The sequence below is a fragment of the Pteropus alecto genome, unplaced genomic scaffold (assembly GCF_000325575.1).
Source record: "Pteropus alecto unplaced genomic scaffold, ASM32557v1 scaffold40, whole genome shotgun sequence".
NCBI classification, from domain to species: domain Eukaryota; kingdom Metazoa; phylum Chordata; class Mammalia; order Chiroptera; family Pteropodidae; genus Pteropus; species Pteropus alecto.
The window spans coordinates 21211139-21225276 of record NW_006431919.1 but is presented as its reverse complement, the minus strand read 5'-3'; the positions used below and the strand labels follow the sequence as shown (position 1 = coordinate 21225276).

The window sequence follows — 14138 nt, the reverse complement described above, 5'->3', positions numbered from 1 at the left end:
GACCCCGCGGCCCTCTGCGCTGTGCTGGCGGGAGCGTCTGGTGAGCAGGCTCCGACGGCGGACTCCGCGGGAGGTGGGTAGCAGGAAAGTGCGCGTTCGCTGAGTTTTTCTCTGACGCACGGAGGTGTGCCTCGGTTCCGTTGCCATGGCTTCGAGCTAATCACCCTCGGTCTGTCTTCCTCGCACACCTCGGGAGGGTCTGCCTGAAGCAGCACCTGCCTGGTCCTCTGCCAGGTGGGTGGCATCTCCTGCGTCCTCTCTCCTTGGCTTGCGGCTGGCTGTGTCCTCACATGGCCCTCCCGCCCCCCGTGCGTGTCTGTGTCCTGTCTTCTCATGGGGACACCAGTCATAATGGATTAGGGCGCAGCCCGATGACCTCATTTTACCTTAACCCCCTTTACAGACAGTGTCCTCAGATGTATTTGTCACGTCCTGAGGTGCTCAGGTTGGCACATGAATGGGGGGGACGCACAGTTCGGTCCGTACGTGTCCTTGGACCACTTCTCTCTTGGGGACGCACCATTCCTTACCGGCCTCTGCCGGCTCTTTCCACACTGACACGTCGTGAGTGCCAAGCGACTGAGCTTCCCGCGCCTGAGCCCAGGGTGCGGGCTGGAGGCCGGCTCTCCGGTTTAGGGCCAGGTCCTTCAGCTCGGTGAGCATCAACCAGCATGACCACTGAGAATGTCAGCGGTCGTCGGTGGCAGAAGGTCCCCTTTTCTCTTTGGTTGCACTGATTTTCACGAAACCCTTAAATCTCCCGTCGTCAGACCCGTTTCTTTTCACCGTGGGTCGTCACACCCAGGCTTCCTCACCGGCCGCCGTGGTCTGCGGACCGGCTCTGCCCTCCCCACCCTGGACTCGAGGTGCCGGGCGCGAGACCCAGCCGGCAAGTGCTCGCTGGGCTCCGTGTCCACACGGGACGTCGTGGGGTCGGCACCTTCAGGTTGCAGAGGGTGGGACAGCGAAAGACCAAGCAGCACCGGAGCTCGCGTCCCTCAGGACTGGCCAGAGCAGCAGTTTTCGGGAGGCTTCTCTGACAGCCCCGAGCGGCCCGCCTCCCCCCGCCCTGAGCTCCCCGGTGGTCTGGGCAGCCGTTGGCGTGGCGTGAATCACGGCCGCCTGCTTTAGTCTCCCCTGCACTGGGAGCACGGCCTTGCAGACAGGCCGGGTGGCAGAGCAGGGCAGCGTGGGGATGCGGCAGCCACGCTGCCGGTCCCGCCCTGGGCCGCCTGAGTCTACACGTGCCATGCAGCCCTCCCGGGCCTCGACGTCCCGTCTCTCAGAAGCGAATAGCAGGGCGCCCCCTCCCAGGGTCGGGCGAGTTGTCCCCGAGAGCTTAGAGCGATGGCTGCACGTCGCCGTCGGAGCTCCGTGTTCCGCCATTTCTCTTGGGCCGACGCCTCTGTCACTGCCCAGCTCACCGCACCGCGGTGCCGCACCCCTCACCCTGCTTGCTGGGCCAGGGGCTCGTGGCGACAGGACAGGGAGAAAGGCCGGAAGGGCGGTCTGCAGCCAGGTCATGGGCTGCGCCTGGGCTGCAATGAGAGGTTCCGATTGTGATCTGTTGCCCCGGGGGTCATTGAAAATCACAAAAACCCAGGAAAGAGGAGGTGTTTGTAATTTTGAAAGGCCGAGCATTCCAGCCACGGCAGACTGATGCCGAGCACGAGTTTGCCGTGTCTGCCGATAATGCAGAAAACCCCCCGCCCGAGCTGCTTTTGTTGTCACGGCAGGCGGTTGTAATCGTGACGAATGTTGTCTGGGTAACCTGTCACCTGGATATTATTATAGCTTGCACACCAAATTGCAGATGCTGTAAGAAGGATGGGAAAACAGTTTCTAAAGATTCAGATCGGAGTTCACGGGAGAGGGAGGGAAACATGCTTTTGCAAGACTCGCTTCACACCCAGAGACCTTGAGTCACCCTCCCCACCATGGCTCCGGGCCTCCGAGCCATAAACACATAAACAGCGCTGCAGCCGCTGCCCGTGTGATCCGTATCGAAGCATGTTCCTGCATTTCCAAAAGAGATTAACAGCACGGAACACCGGCTGGTGCCTACAGGAAAACACTTGCTTATTTGCGTAAATATTTTACTTTGGAGCGCTTTTAGCGTTTAGAGCTTTCCCCTGGGGGTGCGGCGGGAGCCCCCTCCGACAGGTTCGGCCGGCCCTCCCTCCCTCGCTCGCCAGCGACTCCCTTACATGCTGTTCAGCCGCAGTGAGCGAAGCCTGTGCTTTGGAAACACACAGTGTGCCTGCCAGACCTGCCGGAGTCTCCACCTGTACCTGCCGACAGGCGCTGACATCCGCCCTGGTTATCACAGCAGGCTCTGCCGGGAGGAAGGGTCCGCTGCATGTGCCCCCCCACCCCCCACCCCCCGTTTGCAGACGCAGATTTGATCCACCTTTGCATCGTCTGCTCCCCGCCCTCAGACGGATGAGCCGTAAAACCAGCAAGCTCTCGGCCTCTGGCCTGGGCTGACGCAGGCCTCCCGGGGCGCCTCAGCGGCCGCGGGTTCTCCAAACATCAAGTGGGTACTGGTGGGCTGTCACCACTCACAGCCACTGGTGGCAGCTGCTGAGGGCGTCAGGCAGCACCGTGCTGGTGGCCTTGGCTGCGGGGACCTGGGCACCAGGGCCCCGGTGACGTGTCACTGGCAGGCGACTCTCTGACCCACGTGCCCAGGAAGCACACTGTCCATAAAAGGCAGCAGCCACCTGCCTCAGGTCGATGTCGCGCTCCCGGCCTCCTCTGGTGGCCCGTGTCACCCTGGTTCACCCATAACTTGAAGGACCGGCTGCTCGCGGCCCGCGGGCCACACGCCCGTCCTGCCGTCGATCCGGCTTCTGCATCCTGTCCTCGCACGGCAGTCCCCTGACCGTGCCACGCCGGGCGTCAGCACGCCGCGCTGCCCTCCCTGCCACCGCGATCACGTGACTAGTTTTCCACCGTTTTCCGCCGTGCTCCAGGAAGGCGGGAACTCGAGCGCAGCGGCTGCTCTTTGCCTTTTGTGGGTAGAAAACCCTCTTTTTTCTTGTCCAGCGAGTCTAGGACGTTTAAAAACAGGGCAAGGTAAGGCATAAGCGTTAATCTTTACGTTGCACAGAGCACAGAACAGGGACGGAAGGACGGGCTCTTATTTTAAGGCAGATAAAAGGAGGTACAAATGTGAGCCACAGGCTGCGGCCTTTGCCCCCGGTGGCCAAGGGCGGGAACTGGGCCAGAGGAGACAGCAGCCCAGGCCCCTGCAGGTGGCCACAGATGCCACCGTGCCTTGCAGTTTGCACACAGTACCTCACGGCTGTATGACGTGGGTGTCGTCACGTCCGTGTCACAGTGGCGGAAGCCAGGCCAGGGGAGCCCATCCTGCTGCCAGTGACCTCTGCCCCATGGGGCGCTCACACGGCAGGTCCGTGCAGGGGACGTCACAGTCTTTGAAATGGAGGTTTCTGGAGAGAAAAAATGTTTTCCAGAGGTGGCAAGGGATAGAATGAAAAACTTGTATTTACAGTAAAATCACTTTAGTTTCAAATTCAAATGCATAGAAAAGAGGCCCTGAGGTAGCAGCCGTGCCCGCTGGACGGTGAGGCGGTCGTCTCGTAGGTGCAGAGTCTGCCCAGCTCCCCGCAGCCCTCCCCAGTGTGCCTGCAGCTGAGCCCGAGGGCTCCATCTGCCCCTGGACGTGGGGATGTGGCCGTCGGCCAGCAGCAGGCGTTGGGGACGACAGTGCAGCCCCCTCCACGTCTGCAGAGTGTCCAGCGGTGTGGGGCCTCTGTGCCCGGAGGGTTCTGTGTCACAGCCTCTGCCAGCCGCCTGCCCTGCCGCCCCCTCCTGCTGCCCGGTCGCCTCCCTCGTGAGCTCCTCACTCGGCTGACTTGGAGTCACCTCCCTCGTAACTGAATCTTCACACAGGCTGACTTGGGGTCACCTCCCTCATGAGCTCCTCACTCGGGCTGACTTGGGGTGACTGGAAGCCTCAGGCCTGAGGCAGCAGTGTTCAGAGGCTGGGGTGTCGGGTGTGGGGCTGGGCCCCCGGCCTCGCTCCAGGCCCTGCCCCTGCTTAGCTTGCCTCCCTGCTCATCTGCCAGGCTGGCCAGCGGTGACCCAGGGCAGCCCTACCCATGACGCCCCGTGCCACTTCCTGTCCTGGGGTGCACGCCACCCTTCCTCAGTGAGGCCTCATGCGTGTCCACCCCTCCACCTGACTTAATGGCCTTGGCTCCGGGCCCTGGAGCCAATCGCTCCAGGCCCTGCCCCTGCTTAGCTTGCCTCCCTGCTCATCTGCCAGGCTGGCCAGCGGTGACCCAGGGCAGCCCTACCCATGACGCCCCGTGCCACTTCCTGTCCTGGGGTGCACGCCACCCTTCCTCAGTGAGGCCTCATGCGTGTCCACCCCTCCACCTGACTTAATGGCCTTGGCTCCGGGCCCTGCTGCGGGGGACTTGGAGCCACCTCGCCTGAACCTGCCAGTGTTCCAGGCCCATTAATGGGGCCCCCTTAATCGTTAGCCCTCTTACTAAGTGGGGGCCAGCTGTGTTCACCCTCCACAGCCAGAGATGAGACTCCGAGTGCCGTCCGGGCCAGGGGCTCCCGACATCCTGCTCTGTGGCCCGGTCAAGTCTAAAGACACGTGGCACACACCGTGCAGCGCAGGGAGGCGGCACGTGGCGCACACCGTGCAGCGCGGGGAGGCGGCACGTGGCACACACCGTCCAGCACAGGGAGGCGGCACAGGCCGGATCAAGTCTAAAGACACGTGGCACACACCGTCCAGCGCGGGGAGGCGGCACAGGCCCGTAGGGAACGGGAGGAGCGAGGTCAGAGCCCCAGCGAGGCATGGGCGAGGTCAGAGGTCACTCCGGGGCTCTGCGGGGTATGGGGGGCACAGCGGCTAGGGGTGGGGCCATCAGTGCAGAGTGGGCCCAGGCCAGCAAGGCCAGGAGAGAGGACTTTTAAAGAGAGACCAATTCCCATTAATCCCCAAATTCTGCGATTCACAAAGACACGCCTTTGAACAAAATTCTGATCCGTCACTGGATTTTTGCCACAGACTGACAGGGGTCAGGGTGCCAGGAAGGCTCACGCGCATTGCGTGGTGGCAGCCAGGCCTCTGGTGTCACGGGTGCTGGAAGGACACGTTCCGTCAGGCCCTCTCTGCCTCTCCCTGCCACCTCAGGGGGAGGCACAGCTGTCACTCTGCAGAGAAGGAACCAGCGTGGCTTCGTCCCACCCAGGAAGTCAGCGTGCGCGCAGACAGGCCCCAGACGTGCACACGTGTCTGTTTGCAGTGCAAACTTACATCCCCCAAAAATGAAAGGCCACAGTCAGAGACGGCAGCACGTTTTCGAGATCTGTAAGAATAGCAATTCCGGGACCACTAGTTCAGGCGGAAGCCCAAAGGGTGCTCCGATTAGGAGACGAAGGTGAGGGGTGTTCGTGAGAAGGGGAAGGGGACAGTGACGTCCACGTAAGGAAGGCAGACAGCGCAAGGCAGTGACACTAACTGGTGCAGGTAACGTAGCGACGCTGACTCCAAACCACGCTTTCGTCAGTCCCGCAGTCATAACCGCTTTATTATCTTTGTCAGCAGTTCTCTGGGACCTAATTTTGCCCTCAGCCCAGTCCAGAGGTTATTTGTTCCTGTTTTAACATCCAGAGGTCTGAGGCACAAGACGGGCCAGGCGGTCCCTTTGGGGTGGCCGCTCCGGCTCCATTTTAAAGTGGCTCCGTTCGTATTAATTTTTTACAGTTAGTTTCTGCTTTTGGGGGAGGACCGGCATCTTTCCACCACCGGGAGTATTATTCAGATGGCTAAACTCACCTGCCGCGGGTCGTCCCTCACTGCTGAGGTTTTCACAGGGTCATATTCGACCCTGTTCTCATCAGCAGCGCCGGTGTCTGCCGGAGTAGCCTCGGTGCTTGATTATGAAGTTCAGTTTGTCTTTGCAAAATATCTTTCCTTCATGTCTGTCTTTAGTTCGAGAATGTGCTATGACGATGACATTGGTACTAGGCACAGACTGAATTTCCTCCAGCCGTCAGGTGGGAAGTAGAGCTCGTTACCCGCCCCTGGCTGGCCCGGTCCTGTGAGGTCTGGGTCAGCGTCTATCCGGAGGGCGTCCGCAGCAGGACAGCACAGCCCTGAGATGCAGCAGCTCCACCCCGCTTCGCCTGGCCTGCGCCCCGCCTCACATCCTCAGGATGGGCATCACGCTTCACCCTCAGGCCCACTCCAACAGCGTAAAAATAATAATACGGCTCCTGAAAGCCACGCGAGAGCGTTGACTGACCACTTTCCCAGCCGCGCTGAGTGTCCGAGCTGGAGTTCGGAGTTGGCAGGTCAGGTAACAGAGATGGAGAGGTGTTTAGAAGGGCAGAGGCTCAAACTAAGATAACGTAGCCGATGCCAGAGAAGGTGGAGGTGGGCAGGGGCAGGGTGCTGGGTCCCCCCCGCTCGTCGCGAGCAGTGGATGCTGTCGAAAGACCAGAGGGTTGAGTAGGTGGCCCACACGGCACTCTCAGGCTTAGGTCCTAGAAGGGCCGAGGCCAGGTCAGACCCTCAGAAGGATCAGATGGGAAAGCCGGCATCTGGCAGAGCGAGTGCCGGCCACACAGGTGTTGGCGTGCGGAGCCAGGTGGGGCAGCGGGCGCCACAGCTGCAGGGAGCTTCTGGCACTTCCACGATCACTTCTCAGATCCCACCAGCAGGCCACCCACCTCGGCAGCGGGGGCTGGGGGGCTTGGGGACAGGTGGAGGGAAACTCACCTTAAACTATCCTGCACCGTGTACTATTTTTTGAGCCACACGAATATGATACAGTTGAAAAGGTAACAATGAAACGTGTTAGTGCCGTGTTTTTAAAAAGGCAGCTTAAGCCCAGAAGTTTTCCAAGATGAGTGTTAATTCGATGACGAGAGATGTGGTCCCAGTCGGGGGCAGCGGCGGAGAGGCCGGACTACGAGTGCTTCTGTCTCCAGGGAAGCTGGGGTGACACACGCCACCCCATGCGTAGCCCGCCCTGTGCCCGCTCGTGGGGCACAGGCTCACACCTCGCCCGGCATCAGGCACCCCGAGACTGCCAGGGTCGGTGCCTGGGTGAGGCCCAGAGGCCCCAGAGTGAGATCCAGTGGAGGTGGTGACGCAGAGGCCTCCGGGACACCAGGCGGAGGAGAGGGGCTGCCCGGGGAGCAGCCGTGCAGGCGGAGGCCTGCTTAGTGTGACACCCCGGAACGTCCCTGCACTGACTGCTCTGCCTGCACCAGGCGCTGCGGACCCCACCCCATGGGCCACCAGCAGCCTTCGCGGGGACGCGTCCCCGTCGTCCCCAGCAGCTAGTCTGGCAGATTCCGAGAGGGCACAGTCACACAGCAAAGCCTCGGCCGAGCCTGGACTGTGACCGGGGTGTTGTGGGGCCAGGGGAGGGGGAGGACGGGGAGTGGAGCCATGCCAGGGAGCTGGGCGTTGCGGGCACACGGGGCGATGGCAGGGAGGGCCGCCCAGGCCGCACTGCGGGAGCGGGCACTGTCGAGACCTTTCTAGGATGGGCACTGCCCTCGGCCCAGGTGAGGGCAGGGCCGGTGGCGGGAGGGGTGGGGGCAGAGGAGGCCTGGGCAGCAGCTCTGCGCCCCGCAGCGCTCACTGTTCCCGGGCACTCTCGGCGTGCCAGGGGCCGCAGGGAGCATGGACCGCTGTCACCTCGTGCCGTGAAGGAGGAGACGGAAGCCGGCGTCGTGGGGGCCGAGCGCTCGGAGCCCCAGCCGTCACGGCAGTGGCCTCTCGCTCCGCGGCACCGTCCGCCCCTCAGAGTCAAGGAGGTTGGAACAGCGAGGAGGCAGTGGGCGTTTGGTTCCAGCCCAGCCGTGACTGCGGTGGGGGGCGGGATGCTCCCTGGGGGCCGGAAGGAGTGACCGACCGGGGCCCTCCGTGTCCCCACCCACAGGGTACCAGGTGGCCTACCGCCTGGCCAGCAGCAGCCCCAACACGTTCACCACGGTGGAGGTCGGCGCCACCGTCAGGCAGTTCACGGCCACCGAGCTGGCCCCAGAATCCGCGTACATCTTCAGGTTGTCCGCCAAGACGAGGCAGGGCTGGGGGGAGCCGCTGGAGGCCACCGTCATCACCACCGAGAAGAGAGGTGAGACCTTGAGACCACGGTCTGGGTGCGGCCGGTCGGGGAGGACCGAAGGGCTGGGCTGGGAGCCGTGAACTTGGCGGCAGGAGGCTTTGGTCAGGCCCTCGTGGCCTGCACAGCAGGGGCTGGGGCCCTGGGCGTTCACCGAGCCGCCGAGCCGTACCTGGAGCGGGCACGTTCCCGGGCGAGTCTGCATCGTCCCACGTGCTGCTCACACCTGCTCAGACAGGCATGACTGGCCAGGTGAAGACAGACGCAGCTCAGGGCTGTGTCACGGCCCAGGGACACAGTTGTCATGTCAGAGGGCAAGCTCCCCGTGGCAGGCGCTGGTCTGGAGCTCAGAGCCACACGCCCGTGGAGCAGGTGCTCCATCCGCTTGTTCCCAGCCTCAGAGGAGCCGTCCGTGGATGCCCCTGCCCGAGCACTGGGCGAGCACTGGGCCTGCGTTGCCTTGGGCCATCCTCACCGAAGCCCAGGAACGTGGTGCGAGCCCCACGTCCACACGCGGGGACGCTGTGCCCCAGACGGGCTGCGGGACACACAGTGGTGGGGCCGAGGTCTGCCACCCCAATGGGAACCCCACCAGTCCTCCCACAGGCCTGCTGCGGGGCTGGTCTTGGGTGCTCCCAGCCTCGCCCTGGAATTGGCTCCCCCCATCCCGGGGTCGTGCCAGCTTTGGCCCCAAGTCCAGGTTCTGAGGTCATGGCCAGACCCGCAGATCCTGGGGACAATGACGACTGGCAGGAGGTTGCAGGCATAGCTGATGGTCACCAAGTGATCTGAGGCAGAGTCCTCGCCTCCCATTCTCTGTGCCCTGCTGCCGGCCTGGTGGCATTTGTGCAAAGCACTCAGCAATGCGGGGCCCCCGAGGGCGCTGTGTGCATCGGCCACCAGAGCTGGCACAGCGCAGGTGCTCACTGACCGTCAGCTGCTGTGTCTGTCTTTGGGGTCACGTTATTGCAAGTGCCAGTCGGCCATTTTGGGGAGCATGGGAAGCGGCCCAGAGCGCCTGAGACACAGTCTGCAGGGCCGAGCCAGGTCCAGAGGCGGCAGCGGGCATGGCGGGGCCAGCTGCCTGCTGGCTGTTTTCGAGGCACCGCCCCGACCGCCCCGTCCTCAGTTCTCACGGAGAGTGTGCTGAGGTTTCGCAGACGAGGACATGGAGGCCCTGTCAGGGGACGTGACGCTCCCACGGCAGAGTGGCCCTCGGTGGCCAACCCCAAGGTGAAGGGCGGGGACCCTCAGAGCAGAGCGAGGCAGCGCTTCGGAGCAGGCACATGTGGGAGGAGGTGGCATCCAGGTGCGTGTCCAGGCCAGCGCTGGACGGCAGGCCTTTCGGTCCCCGTGCAGTGACTGCCGGTGACACGAGCGAGTCAGCGCTTCACACGGCCGTTTTCGGTGACCAGTCACGATCCGTGTCAGGCCCAAAGGAACAGCGCCCGTCTGTCCTGCTGCCTGAATTTCTGGATCAAGCCCAGATGGCCCTAAGCCCCCGGCCTGGCCCTGCCACCTCTCTCCAAGTGTCCTCCGTCCCCACGCCCCGTCCTCTGCCCCACCTGCCAGGGCCTCCAGTCCTGTCCGTGGCTCAGGGGCAGGGAGCCCAGCTCGCTCTCCCAGGTGCCGGCATGTCCGGGAGGGAGGCCTCGGACGGGGACGGGGGCCGTGGCGGGGGCGGGCGGAGATGGGCGGCCGTGCGTGCCCACGGAAGGGAGCGCTGACCAGGGTAGGTCCAGGAGCTCGGCGGCCCCTCACCACGGACGGCAGGCCAGCCACTGCTGCAGCGTCACTGCCCCACGGTCTAATCAGAATCGAGTCATCATGACACACGATTAAACAATTATTTCTCTCCCGTGGAGCTTCTCTGCTGAAATCGATGAAGCGAGACTCAGGGACAGGCCGACGATCCACACGCCTGGGCAGGCCCTGGCCGTGTCCCTGCACCCCAGTCCCGGCACTGCCAGACAGAGGTCCAGGGACGGCCAGAGGAGCCCACGCCCCAGGGGAGGATGGAGCGTGATGCCTGCCGCTGTCCAGCCTCGAGTTCACATCCAGAGATAGGAACTCAGAGTCAAAGCTGCTCCGAGCCCAAAATCAGAACGAAAGCCTGTGCAAAGGGACCTGTGGGGCCCGGGGAGGCCAAGTGCCATCGAGACCCCTCCCCGGGGGGCCAGGTGCCATCGAGACCCCTGCCTGATGGCGTGGCGGTCAGGAACGCATGCTGGCCGGGTCATGCTGTCCATCTGTCTCTGCCCGGAGGGCGGCTCGTTCTGGCAGCAAGCGGGGGTCTCCAGTCACACCCCAGGGAGACCAGGGGTCACCTTCAGATTGTCTGACCCACACGGCCAACAGCACGGTGTCAGCCAGCACCGTGGTCACTTTCCGCTGGAGCCTCCCCGGGGACAGCAGCCTCTCACGTGTCCCTCGTCTGTCCTTGTTTGGTTGCAGAGCGGCCGGCGCCCCCCAGAGAGCTGCTGGTGCCCCAGGCAGAAGTGACCGCCCGCAGCCTCCGGCTCCAGTGGGTGCCGGGCAGCGACGGGGCCTCCCCGATCCGGTACTTCACCGTGCAGGTGCGAGAGCTGCCCGGGGGACAGTGGCAGACCTACTCCTCGTCCGTCAGCCACGGGGCCACAGCCTGCACAGTCGAAAGGTACCAGGCACGCCGGGGGACCCAAGTCTGGGAACCGGGGCCCCGCCCCCAGGGGCCCCCCAGCCCTCAGCCGGCTCCCGCCCACAGGGTTGGAGTCTGAGGGCGCATGCCTCTTCTTCCATCGATACCCCATGTATCAGGGACCAACGGTTCCAGGGCCCCCCCAGCCTCTTCCCCAGGTCTGTCCTGCAGACAGACTGCACAGCTGGCTGGCACACCCCAGGCCCCAGGCTGACAAGGCAGGGGTGACAGGGACAGTGGGCCTGGCAGTGTGGGCTCTGGCGTCCTGACCCTTAAGAGGCAGATGCTGTGTGGGACGGAGCCTGGCCTGGGAGGAGCACCGTGGGGAGGAGCCTGGCCTGGGGAGGAGCCTGGCCTGGGAGGAGCCTGGCCTGGGGAGGAGCACCGTGTGGGGAGGAGCCTGGCCTGGGAGGAGCACCGTGTGGGGAGGAGCACCGTGTGGGGAGGAGCACTGTGGGCGGAGGAGCACCGTGAGGTGGGGAGGAGCCTGGCCTGGGGAGGAGCACCGTGCGGGGAGGAGCACCGTGTGGGGAGGGTGGGCCTGGCCTGCAGATGTCCTCGCAGGTGCCACCCAGGGGAGACTTCCCTTCTCTCTGTGCTCTCTATTCGGGTCAGCAAGGCAGACTCCACCTCTCCCTGTCACTCACCGATGGTTGGCAAGTGGCAGGTGTCCCGGCCACACCAGACGAGGACCCAGCGCTGTGGAGTTGCTTGGTGGACTTGGAGGACGAGGGAAGGGCCCACGCTGACATCACAGTGGCACTTGCGTGCGCTCTGTCGTGTGGCCGGCCGCAGTCTGGTCCTCTTCCTGGCAGCGGGGAGGCTGGGAGGCGTGTCAGCTGCAGATCTGAGCATCTGTGGGCGGGTCCAAGACGTGGCCTTGGGCTGTGTCCCCACTGAACCTCTCACCAGGCTCTGCTTTCAGTCACGTGCTCTCAGGCCCATGCTGCGGGGGGCGGGGAGAGGCTTCTGAGTGGAGCCTCCCACCGGGGATGCTGGACGCCTCACCAGCACCTCGCAGGAGGAGGCTGGAGGCCGAGAACGCAGCCCCCAGGCTGTCGGGATTCCTCTCCCTCAGCCTCGGCACCACGCAGGGCCCGCCGTGCCAGGCTCCGTGCTGGGAAACTCTGCATGTGTCATCAGCTCGTTGAATCCCTATGATGGCCCCGTGACGACCGGAAAGTCATCGTCCCCATCCCCCATCACACAGATGAGAATCGAGGCTCAGAAGACAGCGACTGGCCAGCAGGGGGCGTGAGCAGGCCCTCCCCGGGTGTCCGGTGCTCCTCCAGGGCAAGGCCACTGCTCAGCACCCACACCCCTGAGCCTGGGTGGGAAGACGCAGGTCCCGGGCTCCTGGGGCCCCCAGCACACCTCAGGCTTTGGAATCGGGGGCCAGGGTTGGAGTGTGGCTTTGTCATTGTCTCCTAGACGTGACAACAGCAGGGTTTAGAGAGAAGAGGACCTTTCTGTCCCTGGTTTGGGGACAGGAGCGTGCTGCGCCCAGGCGTGCATAGCAGCGGGGCCTCAGGGAACACAGGGTTAGAAGCCAGCACCGTTGTCTCGGGTCTGCTGCTCGCCGGGTGCCGGGTGCTGGGTGGCGGGCGGCGGGCGGCTGACTTGAGGGTTCCTGCGTGTCTCCTCGTCACTGGCCTTCGGGTCTTTGCGTGGGTGGGAGATAACACAGAGCTCCCACAGCACCCCAGCCCTGGGGCAGTGGTGGCCACTGGTGTGGTATTGTCACCGTCCCTGCCTGTGTGTCAAGCATGTATCCTGACTGGACACCGTGAGCGGCGCCCGGCAGCTCACACCATCTCCCCGCGTCTGCTCTGCCCCCAGACACGGGGTCCCCTGAGGAGATGGCCTTCACGGCCAGTTACAGGCCAGGAAGGAGGCAGCTCCTCAGCTTAGAGCTTCAGCTGTCTGGGACCCCAAAGAAAGACCTGGGCACAGCGGCCCCTTCTGTCGCATAAGCCAGGTGGCTCTTAGCTCCACCTGAGAAAGGGGGGCGGATGGTCCCCAAGCACAGGCACTGTTTCCGGCAGAACCAGACTCACTGCCTGGCCTCCGGCTGACTGGACGGCACGTGCCCGGATACGTGCGCTGACGAGCTGAGTTTGAAAGCCAGTGCGGCGACCACACCTGTGATTACAGACCTCGTGGGAGGAGGTGGGGCCGCGATGCTCACCTGGGCTGGTTTCCGCAGTGACCTGGTCACAGCGGCCTGTGGGGCCTTCGTTGCTGTCGCCGTCATGGCTGCCCTCATCATCTCAGTGCTGCACAGTGTTCTGCCATCTTCGGAATGGTTCCCACATGTCGCTCCCCGTGAAGCCCTCACGGCTCTGCGGAGGTGCAGGCCAGGCCCCCGGCGCGTCTCACGGACGAGGGAGCTGGGGCAGAGATGGCTTCGGTGGTGACTGTGCCGTGGCACGGCTTCTCCGGCAGGAACCGAGGACCCTTGGACTCCTTGCGTCTCTAACGATCCCTGGGCCGCAGCTCAGAGCTCCGTGGTCACAAACTGTCACACCGCTAATTTACGAGGGTCTGTGAGGTGGTGAAAAACGGTCTGTTACCACCTAAACCCCAAGCTCTCGGCCTCGGAACAGCCCACTCCGTGACCTTGCTAAGCCTCGGTGTTCTCGTCTGTGACAGACGGGGTGGGGGCGCAGTCCCGTCGTCCCTCTCAGCTCTGTGAGTCCAGGACTCACCGCAGGTGCTGACGGCAGCGAGCTGGCAGCCAGCTAACGAGGCAGCCCAGGACCGTCAGGCTCTGTCCCCAGGCCTGCCAGCGTGATGCCTACTCTCGACGCCACAGAGCCCGAGAGGCACAGCTCCCGGCCTGCAGAGGGGGGCACGCCCGTCACAGACTCCGTCCCCGAGCCTGGTGCGGCCCCGGGGGTCAGGTGAGCGTGGCCGGCGTGCCCAGTTTACGGAGCAGCCCCCGTCCGTGGCGTGGGGCGCTTGGCTCCCGAAGCGTGTGCTCGTGGACGTGGATGACACTGTGGACGTGGATGACACCGTGGACGCGAATGACTCTGCCCTCTGTCAGAGAGGCAGGAGGAGGAGAAAATGCCGCTGCCCTTGTGTCGTGGAGCCCCCCGAAGTCACAGACCTACGCGTGCCTGGGACCCGGTGTGCAGGGGAGGCCGCGCCGGGCCGGGAGTGGACCCTGCTGAGGCAGGACCGTTGTCCGTTTCCCGGTGGGCCAGAACCAGGACAGATGTTCCTGCAGCCGCCCACGGGGGACGCGTCGCGGAGGCCCCGGGGAGGCGGGGCTGGGGACGCTGCAGTCACCCTTCCTGTTAGCAGCCCTGACGGCCGTCTCGCTCGGG

The 14138-nt window shown here is 64.1% G+C and overlaps 1 protein-coding gene across 1 annotated transcript in view; it reads left to right on the top strand.

The window, feature by feature from the left end:
- The window catches only part of SDK1 (sidekick cell adhesion molecule 1), a 398446-nt gene that overhangs the window by 302876 nt on the left and 81432 nt on the right, over nucleotides 1-14138 (top strand). The window contains exons 34-35 of the mRNA XM_025043174.1: nucleotides 7947-8141; nucleotides 10584-10785. Of these exons, the coding sequence (XP_024898942.1) occupies nucleotides 7947-8141; nucleotides 10584-10785 (397 nt within the window). The remainder of the gene's footprint in view (nucleotides 1-7946; nucleotides 8142-10583; nucleotides 10786-14138) is intronic.